The following is a 23,721-nucleotide window of genomic DNA, read 5'->3' on the forward strand; positions in this document are numbered from 1 at the left end:
GCAGGAAAGGGAGGGGGGAAAGAGACAAAGAGATAGGAGGGATGAGTGAGTGAGTATTAAGCGCAAAGACCATTGAATGAAATGAGCTGATGCAGTATTTGTTTGGTTTTGGCTTTTTAAATGGGTATTTAGACTGTTTCAAGAGGCAGAGTTTGTCTCCTGGTGCGGTGACCATCACAACCAGCAAGGATGCTTAAAATAGATTATTTAGGGAATTTTTCCACTTTATATAATGACACTTTTTCCCTGCAGCATCAAAACTTTAGAGGTAAACTAATCATGCCCATATCGTCTGCATTTCATAGCATTTTGTTTTTACCTTAATGCAATTCCAACACACATTGTGTTTTTGAAATTTGTGCCTACATGGGCAAAAACTTTTGGTATTTTTATTTTTAAACAATTGTGTGGTTTGCCCCACTGATCAAAATATGGCAGGAAAAACATTTTATGATGGGTCTTGCCAATTTCCTGATAGGTACAGAACCATTAAAAGCATAATTAAAATAAAATAACAGGTTGCTATCAGCTGATATTAAAGGCAATAATATCAAAAGCGTAGCATATGCAGGCTGCCAGATTATTTCAGAGTTGATCTTCAGACATTAATTGATTAAAACAAACATTCACTGAATGAGAGTAAGACATACCAAGCATTAATGGCTCAAATAACATGATAATAATTCTTATATCAATGAATGCCAGAAATCAAGCAAAATCAAACTGAAATAAAGGATTTGTTGTTGATAGGTTAGTGCACATGCATAACATAAACTTTTTGCCTCGCCCTCCTAATCCAGCTGCATCATTAATTATATCATAAACCCTAGATGAAGTTCACACAGGTTTACACGTTAAGAGTGTTGATATGAGTATTCGAGCCCTAACATTTGATAAACTGAAAGCATGAACCCCTAAACAAACAGATTAACAAAGCATTTTCTTGATGAGTTTGAATGAAGCACTAAAGCACATTCCAGATTGGGTATTGGCAATTATTTTGCATGAGATGACAAAATAATCACAACATTTAAAAAAAAATCAACTACAGCTGGCAATGATAAAAACATAAAAGCATAAACACCAACCACAGCATAAAATGAACAATTTGAATAAAGATGTTACAGGAAAGTCATGCTATAAGCATTGATTCCAGTATAAACAGCAGCTTCAAGGTGGAGAATGAGGATAACTGTACATAATGTATCTTCACAAAGATGTAAAGAATGATTTCTCACAGTAAATGTACAACTTCAGTAACACACAAACATTTATGAACACTACACATTGGCAGATCTTACCTTTTACCTGCACATGGCAAGGCATATACACATTGATGATGTTTTGTCTGTTTTTTGTAATCTATTGAATCACTTGGTAAAGCAGATACAACAGATCGGGTTAACTATTTGTCAGCCTTAAATCTACATCACTGGCATTTCACAGTCTGCACACGTATGCATGTGATGTGATATGGATAAGCCAAGACAAATTTCTGCGCAGTTTGATATTGGGAAAAATGATTTGTAACTTTATGATACGTTGCACAAAGCACCAGATGATATGAAATATCACTTCTTCTTTTTTTTTCTTTTTTTTGTGTGTGACAGGCATTGTTTTGTGAACACAAACAAGCAAAGTACACTGCAAGTTGCAAATGACAGAAAGGGAAGAAAGAATTTGTCAAATCTCATTTGCTTTTGCCCATTTCCATTTTTTGGTATAATACAAAGATGACAAAATTGTGAAAAAACAAGGAGAAACTGTCAATTTGAGGAACAGAGAGATATTGAAAAAAGGGGGTACATGCCTAACTATCACCTTCTCTTAAAAAAAAAATAGTTTGATTCACTGTGAGAGATTCTATCAGTACAGAATAAACTTTTGGATGCCTCAAACACAGGCATCAGGGAGTATTTAACTTAAGGGAGAAGTTAGAAGAGACTACAGCCAAAATAGAAAGGACAGCACAGATAAACACAACAAAAGCAAATAGAGAAAGTGATACAAGACAATGCTTATAGAACAGACGATGATAGAACAGAGCAATGGCAAGAAGAAACAAGATAAAGACTGGACGGAGAGGAACACCCAGTTGGAAGAATGTGCAAAGTCAGTTAGAAGGGATGAGAAAACATACAAGAGTGCCACAGGAAAACATATAGAAAGAGGAATAAACATTGACATCACAAGGATTGAAAGAAGAGAGTGATGAGGGAAAGAGGGAGATAGGAAAGAAAAAATGATTGGAAATGATAGAGAGAAGAATAAAATTGACATGGAAAACTGGAAAGGGATTGGGGACTGGAAAAACAGATATATACAAACTTGTACATACATTGTAGATAGATAAATCTATTGTGATAGATAGATAAATTGACAGAGACAGAGAGAAAGAGTGAGAGAAAGAGATGGAAAGAAATAGAGAAAGATAAATAGAGAGATAGATGTGTAGATCAACAAATAGACCGATGATTTGTTAGATTCTTGTACATAGGTTGGAAGAGAGAGATATAGAAAGATATAGAGGGACAGGGAGAGAGAAAGCTGTAAAAAGGTGGAGAGAGAAAGATATAATAAGGTGGAGAGAGAGCAAGATACTAAAAGGTAGATAAAGAAAAATATAAAACGGTGGAGAGAGAAAGATATATAAAGGTGAAGAGAGAGCAAGATATTAAAAGGTATAGAGAGAGAAAGATATAAAAAGGTGGAGAAATAAAGATATAAAAAGGTGGAGAGACAAAGAGATCTAGAAAGGTGGAGACAGAAAGATATAAAAAGGTGGAGAGAGAAATATATAAAAAGGTGGAGAGAGAGCAAGATACTAAAAGGTAGATAAAGGAAAAATATAAAATGGTGGAGAGAGAAAGATATATAAAGGTGGAGAGAGAAAGATATATAAAGGTGGAGAGAGAAAGATATAAAAAGGTGGAGAGAATAATATATAAAAAGGTGGAGAGAGAGCAAGATACTAAAAGGTAGATAAAGAAAAAATATAAAATGGTGGAGAGAGAAAGATATATAAAGGTGGAGAGAGAAAGATATATAAAGGTGGAGAGAGAAAGGTATAAAAAGGTGGAGAGAGAAATATATAAAAAGGTGAAGAGAAAGCAAGATATTAAAAGGTATAGAGAGAGAAAGATACAAGAGACCCGCGGGTCTAGCGCTCACCTGAGTATCGCAAGTTCACCTTTCACGCAATCACTAATCTACATTATTCACAGCTCTACCAAAATTTGACGAGGCATTCTCAAGTGGAAAATGAAAATGTACAATAAGGGCCCAATTTTTTCAAGATTCCTTAATTTGGGGGAATTGGGGCCCCCTGGGGCCCTCTGGGTGGGGCATGGTGCCCAGTTTGATAAATTGAGATCCTGACCACCTAGGGATGCTACCTGCCAAGTTTGACAAAAATCCATCATGAGGTTTTCAGGAAGAAGATGAAAATGTACAATTCAGGCCCCTATTTGGACCCTTCCAACCACCCCCCCCCCCCCTACCCCCAAGAGAGGCACCCCTGGATCTCCTATGAACAAACTTGAAACTACAGTCATTAATGTACTCACTCATAGTATTATCTCAGCTCTATAACTTCTGATTCTAGAGAAGATTTTTAAAGATTGCTTCATTTGGGGGGTTTGGGCCCCCTGGGGGCCCCCTGGGCAGGGCATGGTGCCCATTTTAACAAATTGAGATCCTAACCCCCTAGGGATGCTACCTGCCAAGTTTGGTGAAAATGGGTCATGGGGTTCTCAAGAAGAAGATAAAAATGTACAATTTAGGCCCCATTAGGACCCCTCCTCACCCCCCCCCCCCCCCCCTGGGTCCCAAGGGGGGCACCCCTGATTCTGCCATGAACAAACTTGAAACTACAGTCATCAATGTGCTAACTCATAGTATTAACCTAGCTCTATCACTTCTGGTTCTAGAGAAGAAGATTTTTGCGGATTCCTTAATTTTGGGGGGTTTGGGCCCCCTGGGGGCCCCCTGGGTGGGTCATGGTGCCCATTTTAACAAATGGAGTTCCTAACCCCCTAGGGATGCTACCTGCCAAGTTTGGTGAAAATGGGTCATGGAGTTCTCAAGAAGAAGATGAAAATGTACAATTTAGGCCCCATTAGAACCCTGCCCCACCCCCCTCCCCTGGGTCCCAAGGGGGGCACCCCTGATTCTGCCATGAACAAACTTGAAACTACAGTCATCAATGTACTAACTCATAGTATTAACTTAGCTCTATCACTTCTGGTTCTAGAGAAGAAGATTTTTACAGATTCCTTAATTTTGGGGGGTTTGGGCCCCCCTGGGGGCCCCCTGGGTGGGGCATGGTGCCCATTTTAACAAATTGAGTTCCTAACCCCCTAGGGATGCTACCTACCAAGTTTGATGAAAATCGGTCATGGGGTTTTCATGAAGAAGATGAAAATGTAAAAAGTTTACGCACGACGCACGACGGACGACGCACGACGGACGACGGACGACGGACGACGGACGACGGACGACGGACGACGCACGACGCACGACGGACGCCGGACGAAGGGCGATCGCAATAGCTCACTTGAGCCTTTGGCTCAGGTGAGCTAATAAAAGGAAGGACAGAAAGAGAGAGAAAGAGCAGGAGAGACTTACGTTTGCACCGTCCTGCTCGCTCTTCTGCCTGATACACTCCACGAGGTTGAGGAGCAGCTTACAGGACATGGTCTGGATGTTGCAGGGCAGGGACTCGTCATGGACATTCTTGGAAAACAGGTGCACAGCCATGGAGAGGTGCTGGAGGGGTAGCTGCTGCCTCACGTGGTGGACCAGGTCTGCCAGTGTGCTGTATGCAAGGGGCCTGGTAGAGGGGCGTGATGGGGGGGGGGGGGCAGATGGGGCGTGGTAGTGAAGGAGAGGGGGGCGTGGAGTTGGAATAGAGGTGGTGTGAGGTATGAGGGGAAGAGGAATAAGGTACAAGTGGAGGGGGTATGGGGTGCAGATTGAGGTGGTGTGGGATGGGAGGAGGAGTAGGAGTATGGGGTGCGAGAGAGGAGGTGTAGGGGTAGAGGGGAGGGGGTATGGAGCGGGAATAGAGGTGGTGTGGTGTGGGCGAAGGGGGCGTGGGGAAAGAGAAGAGGCATGAGGGTGCGGTAGATGGGTCATGGGAGTGGAAGAGATGGGGTATGGGGTGGGAATGGAGGTGGTATGGGGTGGAAGGAGAAGGAGCATGGGGTAGGAAAATAAAAAGAGAACACTTTCAATCAACCATCCACAGCAGCAAGTATTACATGCAGTTGATTTTCGTTCTCATATGCTGCAACCATGTATGTTAGCAAGCCTACAACATGAATTACTATTCAGAAAACTTGCGTCTCTCAAAACTTATGTACATATAGATTGATAAACTGGTAGACACCAGTTTCATCTCTTCATGAGCAAAGAAAATGGAAAAAACCAAAACATGAAGGGTGCCACCCTTGGGTAAAGTCTGTACACTTCAAGAATTTATTGTTGCAACAGAAGGTCTGTTTGCTGTCAGCTTACTTTCGAAATAGATGCAAAATAATGCAACAAACTGTATCTAGAGTAAAAATGAAAATGTGAAAAATCAAATAATTTGTCTGTTTGATAATCAGCACATGCACAAACTTGCATCATAAGAATTGCATGACATTAGATGAAGCATTCACATGAAAAACAACAATTTTCTTTCAGTGGAAACTGGAGGTGCACATGAACCTCACAGAAAATGCTTGCCCGATAATGAATGCTCTTATGATCCTAAATATTTCAGGCTCTAGGGGACAGTGCTATCTTAAATGACACAGTTGAGCTAGTAAGCCAAGGATCTACACTTGCTATAAATGCAAAGTGCCCTGCTAGGACACATCTCTGGTTATCTTGCTGTTCTGCTTTGAGAGAAATGAGGGTACTGGTGTCCGGTTCTTACCTGAGGGACTCTTTGCTGGTCCAGCCACTTCCCACCAGGACATTCTCCTCAAACAGCTTGTCGATGCTGGGAACAAACTCTGTGGAGACAGAAACAGAAATTTTGTTGGTGAGGAATCCTTACATTGTCTGGATGTATGATCATTTCATTCATGCACTGTTATTCTTGGGTAGGGTGTGGCTAGCGTGATAAAAAAATCTACACAACATTAATACTCGGCAAAAATTTCTTATATAAAACTCCCGTGTCATCTCTTTCAATATCGTCGCTGGGGTGACAAGACCTTGTATCTGAAATTTTGGTGAAAATGACTTTTTTTGATTAATGGTCAAATAATGGGTTAAGTGATGACCTGGCCAAATCCCAACTCTCTCACTCCAAAAATGAAGTCACCACAGCATGTCAAAGGAAAGGCTATCCCATTCGCTACAGTGCTTTGGCCACTATGTTTTTTGGCTCTCCTGAACATTTGACATTTTGTAGAAACGAGGTCTTGTCGCCCCAGCGACGATATGTGAATGCCTGTTAAATAATTCATGCAATACAGAACTGTTTTGATTTCTAATGTTACACTTGGAATCAGGCTTTAATCATTATGATCAACACAATCAGTAATATCAGATGATGGTTTCTTGGCAGTACTATATTTATGTAACATTATATTCATTGCAAGTACTCTTATATATCCTTGTTCCATTGATAAAATGATCAACTCCCACTATGTGCCTTTGTGCTAGAACTTTAAAAAGTCCTGTACAGCTAAAGTGCACAGATTAACATATTCATATTCTGTACAGCCAGGTAAAAACATTGTATCATTTCAGTGGGAGTTTTTTAAAGACAATCATATACTTCTTCCCACTATAAAGAGAAATATGACCTCATGACATTTGTCAAGTGTGACGTGAGGAGTCTACTCACTATTTCTCAGGTCCGTGCCGAGAATGTGCCTGGCTGCAATCAGAAGCTCCTTGCGTAGGTGAGCGACCTCGCTCGGACAGTTTGCAAACAATCCAAGCATGCCCTTCACCATCTGAGATGAATACGAGTTCACAAGGTCCTAAGAATGGGGGGGGGGGGGGTGGAAAGCATGAAATATGTAAGAAGGATAAATGGGAAAACAAGAAATATGAATATTGCACCACTAAGCACTTGCCACTTCTCAGAAAAGAAGTATATCCCACTGCATACTACCAGTATCTCACCTTTTCAATCATTTTTAAAAACAATGTGGTGAAAGGTGTTCACTTGCAACAGTTCACTTCTACACCACAAATTCACGGAGACTATGCAATTGTTTACTTGTGAATTTGACAATTTTGTTCAAAGTAAGGATTCCCATTGTTGGAACATTACATTTCCATTGTACAGATAAATAGTGTATATACATATCAATCTGTTTTCTTCCTGGGTGACTGTACCATTGAAACACCTATCATGATATAGTGTACTATATGTGTGGTAGCAATTTATTGTCTGATCAAGGGCAGCATATTTTCATGTATCTTCTACACACCAGTTAGCATCTTATACACGTCCGGTAAAAATTATCTTCTAGATAAGAAAACTATGCAAGTCAACAAAATGATCATAAGCATAAACCATATCACTTGGATTGTCTCAAATTTGGTAAAATAGTTGTTCACCTCTCTTGATCCAGTTCATATTTCCCAAGTTGCTGAGAATTACTTAGAACGAATTTACAATTAAAGATATCTATCAACTGTGAAGAGTACATAATATGTCTGGGTACACAGATACACTAACTTCACGATCTGCTATGCTTTTCATATATCTCACAAGCTTCATACCTGATATATCTTGATGATGTACGCCAGGAATGAGAGTGTCTTGATTTGAGCAGCAATGAAGTCCACGTACATCTCCTTGTTGAAGTTTGGAGAAGCTCTACGCACATATGGAAAAGCATTGCAGGTTACACAGGTCTGGAAACATGTGTTTGCATATGTGACTGTGCATCACAAAACAAACAAAAAGTTACACCCCTTAATTTTACGTGAGAAATATTCCATATTTTCTGAAAGAGCTATTCTTCTTCTACATTATTCTCGAGTTTGGGATCATGTATTGAATTGGAAAGTGGGTTTTCCGCAGTTTTTCTACAACCCCCTTTTTTGGTAGAGTAGTGTGATCAGGTTTTTCTTCAGAGGCCCTTTTCAATTCTTGAAAATCCTTTGCACACTCTTCACTTTCAAGTCTAATAACTTTTGAAAGGATAATGCTACTGATTTGAAAGCTGGCATTTATCATGGGCAGAATGTGCTAACAGAGCATATTCAATTTCAGCTTTAATCTGATAATCCCTTCATTGTTGCTGCTACAGTGGTTAAAATCATGTTTTTTTGTCCCATTCATGGCACAGGTAGCATGGCTTTAGTAAAGATTATGAAGTGCTTGAATAGACGCTGTACTTCAGAGCCTCTTTTCTTAGTTCAAACTTTTCCAGAGTGTGGGCTTTCTTTCCAATATCTATATAGGTTAGGAGAATCCATTTGAATTGAGTTATACATCATTTTAACCCTTAGAGTCTGCTCTTTCAGAATCTGCCCTTAACTAAAAATCCATGTCTTGCAACGTTTTGTTGGTTTTGTGGTGCAGGGTCACATATATATGTAATGGTTTCCACATTAAAAAATATATAGAGAGTAACCTTGTCAGGCAGGGAATTGATAACAATGAGGGCATTTCACATGTTGGTGGTGCTACAGATAGACAGACGGACATATGTGATGCCAGCAACTTCTGCAGTGACAAGCAATTGAGATGACATTTAAAAATGTGCATGTTACAGTAAGCAATGGGGGGGGGGGGGGGGGGATTGCTTCACTGCTGGCATATGGCAATTATTCTTTCCTTCATTATTTAAAGGACAATTTCACCTTCATAGACATGTGGATTGAGTGAATGCAACAATATTAGTAGAACACATCAGTGAAAATTTGGGGAAAATCGGACAATCCATTCAAAAGTTATGCATTTTTAAAGTATCTGCGCAGTCATTGCTGGATGAGAAGACTACTATAGTGTATGATGTCACATGCATACAACGATATAAGTAAAATAAAAAAAGAATTTTACAAAACTTCACTTTTTGAATAAAGTGCATGATTCTTCAACTTTGTTACTGACGTGAATGTTAAGGGTAATATTATTTCCCCTGCCTACTGAAAGAGAGCAGTCGAGTATTCTTTTGTTATGCGAGAAAATTGAAAATATGTTTATTTTTCGTTATTCTTTCTTTATATCGTTGTACACATGTGACATCACAAGCTATAGAAGTCTTCTCATCCAGCCACGACTGAGCTGAAACTTCAAGAATTCATAACTTTTGAACGGATGGTCCAATTTTCCTCAAACTCTCGATGATGTGTTCTACTAGTATTGCTGCATTCACTCAACCCACATGTCTATGAAGGTGAACTTGTCCTTTAAAACAATGTAGTATAAAACATTATCTAATATTACAATTTTTTTCTCTTCTAAAGTTCCCACATTATGGCCCTTTTTCGCTCAACTTTACAGGATTTTGTTTGTTTTATACATATATTTCATTTGATTAAGTTGAATATTGTGGCAGAACAGACAAGTTAGCAGTATGGTAACCACATACTCCTTGTAGATTTAAGGAAGGAGAATAGGTTTATTTTGAATGTCAAAAATTGCTTCATCATGTTACCGTGTAGTCCCATACCTTGCTTGCTGTGTAGGCTGCAGACCGATGGTGTTCATAACCAGAGGAATGAAGTCGGCCACCACATTGTGGACGTTTTGCTTGTACAGCTGATACATCAACACCACGATGATGGGGTACTCGGCCAAAACTTTCAGTGAGTTCACTCCTTTGGGCAAGATTGTTTGCTGTGATTTGGAAGAACAGAAATCAAACAAATTACCGATCAGGTTAAAACAAGCATGAAATAGGCATACCTTTCACACTGAGTATCAGTGCATGGTCGTTACTGGATGTCTCCTGTGCGCGGTCTGTCACGTGCATTTTATATTGCAGAAGAGATCTGCATAAACCATAGACTTAATTTCAACTATCTTCGTGAATTCCGGCTAATGTGTGTATTACAGTCATGTGACATCCCAAATATTGTGACATCAAAAATGTTATGACACCACCCTACCTGCACTTTCTGGCCGTCCCCTTGCTGTATGGTGATGATGGTCTGACAGGAGAAGCCGGTACGGTCCACAAACAGCTGGATGTTCATTGGGTCCGGGGCCGGAGTGCCCGGAATCACATCGAGGAAGTAGGTTTTCTGCATATGAAAGAATATAATGGGGAGTTACAATGCTGATGACGGACACACAGCAATATTGTTGTACCTTAACATTTCTTGTAGTAATGTATTGATAATGACAATAGTATGGTTACAGCAAACTTATTTTTCTGATATCCCTACAACATGGGGAACTGCTTAATATGACACTTACAAAGTCTTCTACAGGTAACATGACTACATTGTATTTTCATGTGATTCATATTTTGTGCCTACACAGTTAAGATGAATGTTTACTGTCTTGAACTTCTCCTCAATGACTATTGACATATTATATGTAATAACATGTGCTCACATGAACAGAATGACGAAAAAGTTCCAGATCTAAAAGGCTCCATCATTAATAATGTCAAATAGTACCATTTTAAAAGAGTTTCTGTTTGAGAACTCACCATGTTGACTTGGATGTCCTTGTAAACTGTCTTCACAAACTGAAGAAAATGCTGCACCTGTACATGAAATATGGGAAGGTTAGGAGAGCAAAACGGTAAACTGACTATGACAAGAGCAATGTTTGCATACTGCAATAGAAGTCTTGCAGCTGTAGGATCTGCATGCTATATCTATAACTCACTGTCTTCTTTTTTTTTTCCACTTTACAAGTACATATCTGATGAAACTCATCAAAGTTTTATTTACGAAACTATGCGACCTTGTGCCCATTGGCTTCTGGGGGATGTTTCATCAACGTTTGTCAGCGCTGACAATTTCAGCAAAATCCTTGGTTTTGATTGGCTGAGATGCTCTGGTCACTGACTGTTACTATGGTGATTCAAGTTGTCATCGCTGACAAACGGTGATGAAACACCCCCCTGATCTCAGCATTCATTTAAATCTTCATTTTATCCACTCGATGTGTGTGATAACATGTAATGTGTAGCAAAAGTACAACAGACATACTTCACTCTGTGCCATAATAAATATTCTTTTCTGGTCAAAAAAAAGTACATAAATGTGGATCACAATACTGGCTATTTTTTCTTTTAATTCTATTCATCTACTTACATATCTATTTTTGTAATGTGATGAGCTGTATGTTGCATGTTGACATGTTGACATAGATAAATTCATTGCAATACCAATATGAGAAAGGAATTTCTTTAATAAGCTGTTCCCTAAAAAAAAAAGAAACACAGAAAGCAACCCCTACTAGATTTAGATGATGCTTTCGCTTTCTCACATACAACCACCACATCATTTCACCTCCTTCATTGATTTGAATGCATACCTTTCCTACATATAAGGAATGGGAGGGCATTTCATGAGCATTTTGTCAGACATTTTTTTTTTCTGACAAAATAGCATTCAGCCAATCAGATGCAGGGATTTCAGTAATTTATAACAGTATGTCAGAAAAAAATATCTGACAAAACGCTTCATGAAATGCCACTCAGACGTGTTCTAATCAGGTACATAATTCGTGCTGTCATATCCTGAGATGTCAAGTCTGAGAGGCAATGGCTACATCTTTGATTTGTATTGATTTGTCTAATGTGACCGCTCAGGAAGCAATGAGACTGACAGCTTTGAGTTTCCTCGGAAGGACTGAGCTGTAAAGGCAAAGTGTTCTTGTTTATGCTGCGTTTACACCATGTTTCCGGCGGTCACGGCAGCCCCGTTTGCCTAAAATGTGTAATGCGCCGTGGGTAGATGAAACATTTTCCGGATTTTCCTCTCTTCGTATTCTAGTCTTGTTCCTTCCAGTCCTCGCCGCGGTGAACATAGCTATCAGACGCTTTTCTCACGGCATCTGGTCAGGCTAAACTATCAATATTTTCTGTTGTGTCCCACTACGCACCACCTCCAAGTGTTGTTATGGCCTATTACATGCCATCGTGTTTTGTTGCATTCACCCTATTTTATTACGGCATACAAGGTTTTTCATCGGCACTGGGACTGCCGAGGCAAATTTTTTGATAGCTTAAAAATCTGACAAGGCATCCACGGTATCACAGCCTGTCACATTTGCCTATCCCATCTCACCGCGTGGTCTCACTTCCATCCCATTTTGTCCACGGTGGCCTGAAACTTGACTGCCATGACCGCTGGGAACATGGTGTAAACACAGCAATAGGGGCCCAACCACTGCAGCCACAGAGCACAAACCAGGGATTTTGTGGTAGATAGTTCGTGATCTCATCCACAACAGCTAATTTTGCATTGAGGAGGACTATGGAGAGCCTTATCTGATTCAACAACTCCTAACCCCTGTTCAATTACCCTCCAAACAATTATCCCCCAAAAACCAAAAATATTCATGGCATGAAACTTTGCGAATTGGAGCCGACAGTCTTTTTCACAGCATGGAACTTTTGTGAAGTGCTGCTGGCATTAAATGCACTGTGTGTACAAAGACTTTTGCAAATCTCAGCTCCTCACAAAATTCACAAAAGTTTCATGCACGCAAAAATGTCAGGGTTCATCTTGGGGGGTTAACTGTCCGGCAGGGGTAGTTGTCCATAGGTGGCAGCTGTACGGGGGTACATAATTGTGTGGGGGTGCATAGTTGTCGGGGCCCCCATTTTATCAAAAGATATAATTGATTGTAAATTCCCTTACCACACAGGCTGCCATAGACTTATGACAGAAATCAACTATATAATCAATTATAACTCTCCATAAAACAAGGCCCAGATATGCCCTTCCCTATACCACTCCACACGTTTTCCCCATCTCACCTCCGGCTGCATGGTGGGCCGGTAGTACTTGTGCAGCTCGATGATGATCTTCAGGCAAACCAACACGTTCTCCTCATTCTCCGTCTCCAGCAGAGAGAACATCAGCTCCAGGATCTGGCGCACGAACTGCCGCAGGAGCTCGTTGGTCGGCATCCGGTGGAGCAGCTCCAGCAAGAGCTTGCGCAGGTGCTGGATGGGATAGATACATAGAAAGATAGATAGAAAGATGGATGGATGGATAGATAGACAGACAGATAGATAGATAGATAGAAAATAAAAGGCACTTTCTTGAGATATTCATGTCTTGCAATCATAAGACTGAACTGCACACAAAATTACATCTTGAAGAAGAAATAGTGGTTCAAAAAACAAGTATTGAAGAAACAGCAAAATACACACATAAATAAAGTGAGATCTTTATACCACAGAAGATACTGATGGGGAAGTGATTACATCACAGTCTTTAATCTATAGCTTTAGTTGGAACCAGGTGTGAACATAAACATTTGGTCCAGGTGAGGTTGTTTAGAACCAGTTTGTATGGTGATGAATGGTTGTGATATCACACTTTGGCACTCTATTTATGTACGCACTCGAACTAACCTGGAGCGGTGACTCGGCAATGAACTGAGGCTTCTCATCCTTCAGGACCTTCAGGAAATGAGGAATGGCCGTCTCCAAGAAGGTGTGGTACTGTGATGAGGAGATGATCACCTGGTTGTCGAGAGAAGAACAATGTTAGCGTTTTCATTGCAATCCGTGACATTCAGAACAAAATCTACATACAGTTCACTCCTGTTATAACGAACATGGTTATAACAAAAATCTGGTAACAACCCGAAGTAAAAATTCAGGCCGCAATATTATCCACTCTATGTATTTCTATTGTTTATTTGTTCGGCTATAATGAAATTTTGATATAACGAAAGAAAACTGCCGGTCCCGAGGACTTTGTTATAATGGGAGTCCATTGTAGTATTGTTTTCGGGGATTGGGGCATTGCTATGTGGTCTTTAAATTAAAACAACACATATCAAGGGTATTGCCATAACATGCCTACTTTCGTTCAATGTTTGCCTCAATTTTGTTTGGAGCTGCAAAATGTACACAAACACTGTGGATTCTCAGTCTTGCAGAAATGAATGGACCTCCAAGGTTGCATTTTCATTACTACATATAAATGTGTGCAGTGACAGTCCACGTCTTATCGCGCCAGTATATTGCATGCAATATGTATTAAATTTGCATAAAGATCAGTCTTCATTCGGGACTTGTCATACACATGACTGTCAGCAGTGATTGCTTTATGACTACTATATCCTTCAGTGATTTTGGATCAATCAGCAAAATGTTTTGGCTCCTGCATGATGCCAGGGTATTGTATCATGCAATGCAAGGAAATTTTTCTTACAAGTAGATGAGACAGTTCCAAGAAAGAAAGAAAGAAAAAAATGTTGAAATACAAAAGATGTATTATGTGGCTTTCAGAAAGAACAGGTACCAGCTGTTCTTTCTTAGAATGTATCTTCTTCTTTGATTTCTTTTTCTTATACAGACTCTCGTCACAAGAACTATTGCTACAATTTTATATAACCGCCATCGGAAAAGTGGATACTATTTGAAATTCACTCACCTCAAAATTTTCACTAATTTCTTGTGCTGCTTTAAGCCTTGTTTCATCCGCTGTGTATAATCAGATGATAAAATATAGCAATATTATTCACAACACACATAGGCATACAACATTTGTAATCAAGCAAGCACATGATGCAGCTAGACTTATGGTAATGTACATGTTGTGAATGGAAGAATTGTTCACTGCTAATACTTGGCCTTCATATTTTAATACCTAGGTATTGAAATTCCTGGTATTGTGAATGTTATCCAAATGTTTAGATACCAATGATTATGTCTGAAAAACATTTAAATTGCTTTGTTTACATTTTTACACTCCTTGTTTACACATAACAAAAGTAAACATTATGCCGGGCGATGACAAAAAAAAAAAAAATCCCAACAAAAATAAAAATCTGTTATATCATGGAAGTGCATCACCTCTGGTGAATATGCCCTACATGTACTTTCATTCACCAAACAAATCATTTGCATTCAGATCTTTTCAGCTTATTTCGACAAACATGGCTGGCAAGTTGGAAAGCACTCTGTAAATGTCTCCCAACAACACGCAAGCACATCATCCTTATAAAACATGTGCACTATAGCAGCACAAAGCAGAATGAGTGAGCTTGCACGTCGCCGAAGTGTCAAACAAAGAACCTTGCCTCCAGCTTCTCCAATACTTGTGGTCATCATCATCATGCAAATGCATCATTTCCATGAGCAGGTGAAAATGCAAAATTTCTCCAGAAGCATTCAAAGCTCCCCCACGTTTTAGCCTCCCCCTCCCCATTCCGTAATAAGGCTTTATTCCTGTCAAGAAGTTTCAATGTGTGCAAACAAATTCATTCATTATGACCCAGCAGCAAAAATCAAGGGGAAAAGGGGCAAAGAAATTGAACTCACTTACTGTTTGTTTGTTTCTTTGTTAGTAATTTTACTCATTGCCAAAGATTTTTAAAGTAAGGGGAAAAAACACGGGGTGACTCACTTGATCTCGAGTCTGCAAGGACTGTAACATTGTTACGATATTTGTTCATCACAGATGTAGGGTCGTTTCCACCTGAGCCTGTTGGCACTGGCATCATTGAGAACTATTCCGCGGCAAAATTCTCTCTTCAGCACTTGGTGGATGACTGCATTTCAGCATTCCCTTCTCAGGTCCTGTGATGGATACAACATTCAGATTTCAATAAAGTCAAGTGAGATGGAAAAAAAAAAACAACCAAAACACATAAAAGAAAAACAAGGCAGCTTTGTTCAAAAGTGCAATCTTACATCATATTATGTACATCTTTATGTAACTGAGTGAATTGTTCTGCCTTTCTGTTCCCAAATATTGTCCTTCAGCCTCAAGAAAGTCATATTCTAATTTGTACATGTCAGGCAATTATTGATTCATTCACAATGTTGCAACATTCACAATTGGACTATGGCACTACAGGCACTAGAGGGGGCTGCAGTCCCCCCCCCCCCCCCCCTTTTGGCTCCTTAACCCGCGGAGGACAGACAGATTTTGCTATTTAAAGCATGCATTTCCAATAGACACCTGCCCAAGTATTCTCAGGTGTCATCCTCAAGGGGTTGTAAAAACAAACAAACAAAGTAAAACCACACACACACACACACACACACACACACACACACGCACAAACAAACACCAAAAGAAGAACCATGACTTGGAAGGTCTCAACTCAAAGATCCTTCCCATCAGGAGGGGAGGGGTCATTGACCTGGACCCAACCAATCATGAGCACTATCTGCCCACCCTCCCCCAAATAATAGTTTAGAAAAAAAAAAATTCAACAAACAAAATTTCCTGGGATCCCTATATAGCAATACATGCACAAATTTAGATTACTGTTCACTGAAATATATTTTAGGCACTCTTTGAGGACATTGCTTTTTTTATACACTGGGCAAACTTCCATATTGCACTAAAGATAGATGTCATCTGCTTCTATTAAAGATAGCAGGGTTCCCAGCATTTCAAGAAAACAAAATTCCATGATTTTTCCCTGATGAAGTATCAAATTTCCATATTAACTATTTCAACTCATATCCAGTTTCAATCCAATTTTCATCCCGTGTCATCCAATACATGTTGTCTTACTGACTACTTTTGATTTTTGGGCCAATCAAAATTCCCTGACTTTTCCCTGACTGGAAAAAAGTAAAATAATTTTCCCTGATTTCCCAGATGGGCTGGGAACCCTGGATGGTTTACATGTACATTGTACATGTTGATCACTTCAGCTTCAATGCGGATCTTTTGAAGACTGTATCACCTGAAAAGGAGTAACAACTTGCACTTGATGTTCATTAATTTGGCATTTAAGCACAGTGCGAGATGCCACAAGAAAGCTTAATATATGAGAGCCCTTAATTAGCAGATTCTGTATTGCATGACTCTGTAATATCAAGTTACTAGTCCACATCTGCACTGCCAAACCCAGAAACTTGTCATTGAATATACACGTACATTAAATAAATGGTTTAAGTGAAATTTGCTGAATGAGAATTTTCATCAATCTCTAATATCATTCCTCATCCATCTGTCATTTTCCACAGGAATATTATGCATATGAGGTTACCTATAGGTACTCCTCTTGATTTCTAAAAAAAAAACAAAAATAGAAACATTTGTATCAAACACGAGCAGTTGACTGGTTTTGTGCAACAGTTATGATACTTAGCCTGGTCATACTGTATAAATCTTGAGTTTGTCTCTAAAGATGGATTCTTTAAGCTCCCATTTTGAGACACAACATACACGTGCATACTGCTTAAATTTGTAGCTACACATATTGTACATGTACCATTGTAGATAAATAATGTACAGCATATGCAAAACAAACAAACAAAAATAAAAAAAAACAGCCCCCCCCCTCCCCATTTGCTCCTTGGTATTGCGCAGTACAGTGGACTCCCGTTATAACGAAGTCCTCGGTACTGCCAGCTTTCTTTCATTATATCAAAATTTCGTTATAACCAAACAAATAAACATTAAAACCACATAGAACCAATAATTTTGCAACCTGGATTTTTATTTCGTTGTAACCGGAATTTCATTATAACCGTGTTCATTATAACGGGAGTGCACCGTATGTGTAAAATAACAGAACTGAACATAAACTTGAACTAAAAAGGTCCACTCTTTCTAATTTTGACTCCCTCCCCCCCCCCCCCCCCCCCCCCCCCCCAATAAAAGATCCTAGTTAGGGGCCTGGAAAATGCCTTGGAAAACGTTCAACACAGGTAGCCCCAGAGGTGAGGAAGATATCTGATTGTTACATGCATTCTAACGAATGAAACCGCACACATCTCTCACATCCTCCATAAATTATACTGGCTTCCAGTTGACGAGTGAATTGTCTGCAAGATCTTAATCCTGGTTTTCCGTTCTTTACATGGCACGGCAGACTAACTAGACTTCTTCGTTCATCCACTGCTCATATCCTTCGAGTTCCAGGTACTCATCATTCATGGGGCAGCAGAGCTTTCACCCAGTCTGACTCTTCTTTCTGGAACTCATTGCCTTTGAAACTGAGAATGGAGACCTCATTCCCTCTCTTCAAGAAGGAACTCAAAACCTTTTTGTTTCAGTAACTGTGTGCTTTCTTTAAATTATAATCTTTCCCTGAATGAAGCAATGTGAGAAGAGGTCTCACCTTTCTGTGCCAGGAGTGCCAATGTGTGACAGGCATGGCACATTACAAGACTCCATTATTATTACCTCTGCCAAGGGAGGAGGTTATGTTTTCGTTACCATTGGTTTGTCGGTTTGTTTGTTTGTTTGTTTGTTTGTCCATGTGCAAAATAACTTAAGAAGTAGTTAACGGATTTGCATGAAACTTACAGGAAAGGTTGAGAATGACACAAGAAACATATGATTAAATATTGCTAGTGATCTGATAATTTTTGGGGAATTTATGAAGGATTTTTGACATTTTGACAGGTAGGGTCAATGAACTTGGGGGTTCAAGCTGCGCATTTTTGAGGTTTTCAAATGCGCACTAAAGTGCATGCTGTAGTTTCTGCTAGGGGGCGAGGCGCACAGCGCAGCTGAGTGTTTATGACAAAACAAAGGCTTCTATATTGGGAAATCGGAGGGCGATTTTTCAGCATGTACTAGTATTACGACTATGGGTGGAAATCACTGATCTCTATATAAGAGCCGCACAAAGAGCTTTTCCCCCAGTGGCGGAAATGGGAAAAAATCTCTTTGGGAAAAGCAAGATCATTGGTGGAAAAGTAGCTAATTGGTGGAGGTCTGCCGCTCTCAGTGTGCTTTTCTAGTTATTATCTCCGCCAAGGGGAGGAGGTTATGTTTGCGTTACCGTTGGTTTTGTTTGTTCGTTTGTTCGTTTTGTTCGTTTGTTAGTTAGTTTGTCCAGTGTGCAAAATAACTCAAAAAGTTGTTAACAGGATTTGGATGAAACTTGCAGGAAAGGTTTAGAATGACCTACAAGTAAACAGATGAGTAAATTTTTTGGTAGTGATCCGAGAATTTTGGGGGAATTTATGAAGGATTTTTTATATTTTGGCAGGTAGGGTCAATGAACTTGGGAGTTCAGGCTGCGCGTATTTGAGGTTTGCATGCGCGCACTAAAGTGCGTGCTCTAGTTTCTGCTAGGGCGAGGCGCGCCCTGCAGCTGAGGGTTTATGACATAACAAACGCTACTATATTGGGATACTGTACGACTAGTACGAGCTGAAATTTCCGCAGTGGTTTTATTTTCGCAAATCAGTTAAACCCTCGCAACCGCGAAATTAACAAGACGTGAAAATGTCCTCCAAGTAGCAATTCGCGAAAATATCTGTACGCGAAAATTTCAGCTCGTACAGTATCGGGCGACTTTCAGCACACAATGCTATAAGTACGTATGGGTGGAAATCACTGATATCTCTATGGAAGAACAAGTTCAGGGGTGGAAATGAGCTGCATGCTTGGCGGAGGTCTGCGCTCTCTGAGTGATTCTGCAGTTTCTATTATTACCTCCGACAAGGGAGGAGGTTATGTTTTCGTTACCGTTGGTTTGTGTGTTCGTTCGTTCGTTCGTTAGTTAGTTAGTTACTAGTAGCTTGTCCGTGTGCAAAATAACTCAAAAAGTAGTTAACGGATTGGGATGAAACTTGCAGGAATGGTTGAGAATGACACAAGTAACAAACGATTAACTTTTGTTAATGATCCGAGAATTTTGGGGGAATTTATGAAGGATTTTTGATGTTTTGGCAGGTAGGGTCAATGAACTTGGGAGTTCAGGCTGCGCGTATTTGAGGTTTGCCTGCGCGCACTAAAGTGCGTGATCCAGTTTCTGCTGGGGCGAGGCGCGCCGTGCAGCTGAAGGCTTATGACGTCACAAAGGTTTCTATATTTGGAAATCTGGTGGCGACTTTTAGTGCCGATGTTGTGTGTACGTATGATATCTCTATGGAAGAACAAGATCAGTGTAGTGGTGGAAATATGCTTCATGCTTGGCGGAGGTCTGCGCTCTCAGAGTGCTTTTCTAGTTATTGTTATTATCATTATTATTATAAGAATTATCATTATTATTATTTATTATCATTTGCATCCTTTCTTTGGCATTCCAGCAAGCTAGCAGAGCTCTGTCAATCTATAGTGTAGATCTATCTACGTGTAGATCTAGACCAACAATCTTTGCATACCGGTACTGTATGCGATACTGTAAAACGAGGAATGTTCGCGTGCATTTTAATTTCGCCAATTTTGCGAGCGCCAAGATTCACGAAATCAAAATGCATGCGGAAGTTCTTTTCTACATTATATGCATAGAATGCCAGTGGCAATTCGCGAAAATTTCATGCTGTGAAATAGGCCGTCGAAAATTTCATGCCGCAAATATACATGTATCATGTTTTACAGTAGACTATCTAGAGGTTCTGTGTAGTCACACGTGTATGCGCAGTGCTCTTATTTTCACAATGCAAAATTTTCACAAGTCACTTGACATTCATGAAATTCAAGATTTGCTAAAAAAAATAAATAAATGAATAATACTTCGGTAGATATAACTACCAAAATGTGAGGAATGTAATGAGCACAGTGGGAAATTAATATTTCTCTGCTCCGGTACATATTTACCTCAAATTTTAGTAATAATCGCTAAAATGTCCATGCTCATTTTATTCTGCACTAATAACATTGACTGAAAATACAGATCTACAAATGTAATGCATAAATTTCCCTATACAGAGGGCACATGTTCGGTAATACAATACGATTACGATTTACAGCTAAACTCCTCAGCATTTCAATTATGCTGAGGAGTTACTAGCTAGGAGATCTTTGACAGTTAGTTGAATTAGATTCATGGCCATGCATACTGTTGTGTTGCCCATTTGGAGAAATTATTAAAATAAAAAGAGTTTGGCAATTTTAGGATATATGTACCTCCATACTATTCAAATAACTAACTATACACAGCCCTGTACTGTACAAAAACTAATAAAATGGAGCGCTTCGAGGTTACCCTTTTCTCCATACTGGAAGAAATTAGATAACGAAGAAGGGAAGGAGAGGTGTATGACTACCTAAGAGTAGGAGTAAGACTTGATGAGGTCCCCAAGCGCAAGCCAAGTCAATGGATTAGCGCATAGCGTAGCGTAGCGGTATACAGTGCAGTGTCAGTAGGAGTCCTACACGTACTAGACCTGGGCCCTGTTTCATAAAGCTGTTTGTAGAGCGACTGGTGATCAGTTCTGATGTGCTATACTTATCAGAATTTCCATAATTTGGCACAAGAACTTATCACCAGTCGCTCGTAAGTCGTTCGTAACTTTACGAACAGCTTTATGAAAGGCCTTTATGAAACACCCCCCTGGAGAGTAGGACAGGGCTTTTACTCTAGCTTGCGAGCTTTTGGGTGGTCAACATTTTAAGTCTAACATGTTAGCATAAAAATAACTGAAAATCGAACATTTGACTGTGTAAGTCTACACTCATTCACGCATTAAATGTGTATTTTACTATGCAGGTGCATGGTAATAGCGACATTCTACTTACAATATCCTTCTTTGAGGCTTCAAATCCCACTCCCATCAATTCGCTCTCCCATTTGAACATACAGAAACCCATGCGACCGATCGGTAATCCGCGCCTATGCTGCACGCTATGTATGTACTGTTGAATGCGAATCTCATTCGTGGTCAGAATCGACGGTCAATTCAGGCTCTGTCACAATAAGTTATTTACACTTCATTATTAATACATGTAATAATTGTATTTCTTGTTTTAAAGTAATATTTTCCAAAATATGTCCTCAAAAAATTACAAAACTTTATAAATTCCTTGAAAACATTATTCAATAAAAAAATATGTAATGTAACGTAAATTGTGAATGATTCAAAACCTTATATTAAAGTACACTGTACTGGGGAGCATTATCAGATTCCAAGCTTCCTGGAGAAAGATTACCTGTATTGATCGAATGACTATAATAACCCTAAAAGTATTGAGCGTTTACCAATCATGATAAGAAGAACAACGACAATAGCCATAATGATGATACCGATAATCAAACGCGTTGATCATGTAATAAATAGATACCGAGTAACTATAGAATAAATTGCAATAAGCCACTTAGGCAAGTATGCGATAGGGCTACAGACCTATATCATATTACCGTTTTTTGCAAAAATATTGGAGAGAATAGTATATGATAGGTTTTATACTTTTCTTAATCAGAATGACATTCTTTGTTCCAATCAGTTTGGTTTCCGTTCTCATTATTCAACTGAGTTTGCTATAATTGATTTACATGACAGGGTATTAAATGTTATGATAAATAAAAATAAACATGCAATTGTGGTATTTATGGATTAATCGAAGGCCTTTTTTTTATAGGCCTACCCTTTCCCACTCAGTTTTACTGTCAAAAACTGCAATGTTATGGGATTCGTGGTATACCATACGGGTGGTTCCATAGTTATTTAACTGGTCGAAAACAATACACTTTGTACAATATACTTTGATAGCAATTCATATATGCGGTGTTCCCCAGGGGTCCATATTTAAGACCCCTTTTGTTTTTGATTTATATAAATGATAATGTAAAATGTGCACCTTTTTTCAGTTTTTATCATTTGCAGATTACACTACTTTGATATCATCCCATTCTGATTTTTCAGTTTTGATTGATTAAAAAAAATGAAAATTTGATTTTTAGTTCACACTTGTCTTCTTTGTAATAAATTATCATTAAATGTTCTTAAAACAAAATGTATTGCATTTCGTTATTCGGAAAATTTGAGTGAAAGTTATGATAATATATCATTATATATAAATGACATTGAAAATGAACATTGCTCAGTAGTAACGTACATGAGAGTGACATTAGATCAACATTTTACACGGGATTTTCATATCAATCATGTCAGTTCGAAAATATCCAGCATTATTGGTATACTTCAACATATTTATAGAGCATTTTGTCCCCCTTCGATTTTGACTATGATGTACAATGCATTTATTCTTCCATTTATATTAGGTATTGCAATACTGCATACCAGTCCAAACTCTCCGAACTGCACTGGCGTCTTAAAACAAGGCTCTGCGTATATCTGTTCAAAAGCCGAATTCTTTGCTTCATCTATACCTTTATAGTTTGAAAACTTCAAACTTCAAATGTTTCTGATATTAATAAATTAAGTATTTGTATGATTGTGCATCTTCATTTTTCGAATAGGCCCACATCACCGGAGTATCTGATAGAAACATTTTCTTTGAATCTGGATGTACATAATGTGATACCACAAGTAGACAACTCTTTCACAAATCTAAGAGAAACTTCCCATTCCCTGCATGTATAAGTCAGTTCGGTATTTTGGGCCAATTATGTGGAATTCATCCATCGTTGCTTAATATCCAATTTCTGAACTCATTTAAAACTAAGTCATCGTTTGTCTTTTTTTTTTGTTTAACCCAACTTTCGGTAAAACATCCTTTACATGTATACACAAACACTCACACACAAACACACGTTGTGTAATTTTGTGCTGTAGTTATTTTTATCATGTTAATGTCATACATAATTGGTGTATCTTCCTGTCAAGCCTCATAGGCTTTTACTGATACATCCTATTTCATCTTTCTTTATTATAATGCACTCCGTTTGTTCTACTGTACTAGTATTTGGTTGCTGAAATGTTTTTTAACATTTTTATACCAGTACAT

General features: G+C 39.0%; 1 protein-coding gene across 1 annotated transcript in view; it reads right to left on the reverse strand.

The window, feature by feature from the left end:
- Positions 1 to 21,635, reverse strand: part of LOC139708193 (transformation/transcription domain-associated protein-like) — an 87,898-nt gene extending 66,263 nt beyond the window's left edge. Inside the window, exons 1-12 of the mRNA XM_071620168.1 lie at positions 21,553 to 21,635; positions 15,517 to 15,689; positions 14,542 to 14,591; positions 13,512 to 13,622; positions 12,909 to 13,097; positions 10,623 to 10,679; positions 10,075 to 10,209; positions 9,636 to 9,802; positions 7,735 to 7,831; positions 6,845 to 6,983; positions 5,924 to 6,002; positions 4,627 to 4,831 (exon numbers count right to left, since the gene is read on the reverse strand). Coding sequence (XP_071476269.1) covers positions 4,627 to 4,831; positions 5,924 to 6,002; positions 6,845 to 6,983; positions 7,735 to 7,831; positions 9,636 to 9,802; positions 10,075 to 10,209; positions 10,623 to 10,679; positions 12,909 to 13,097; positions 13,512 to 13,622; positions 14,542 to 14,591; positions 15,517 to 15,613 — 1,326 coding nt within the window. The 5' untranslated portion in view covers positions 15,614 to 15,689; positions 21,553 to 21,635. The remainder of the gene's footprint in view (positions 1 to 4,626; positions 4,832 to 5,923; positions 6,003 to 6,844; positions 6,984 to 7,734; positions 7,832 to 9,635; positions 9,803 to 10,074; positions 10,210 to 10,622; positions 10,680 to 12,908; positions 13,098 to 13,511; positions 13,623 to 14,541; positions 14,592 to 15,516; positions 15,690 to 21,552) is intronic.
- Positions 21,636 to 23,721: the final 2,086 nt, after the last annotated feature.

Source organism: Diadema antillarum, unplaced genomic scaffold, assembly GCF_040938485.1.
Source record: "Diadema antillarum isolate AM-2024a unplaced genomic scaffold, OU_Dant_1.0 seq00001319_RagTag, whole genome shotgun sequence".
In the NCBI taxonomy this organism is placed as follows: Eukaryota; Metazoa; Echinodermata; class Echinoidea; order Diadematoida; family Diadematidae; genus Diadema; species Diadema antillarum.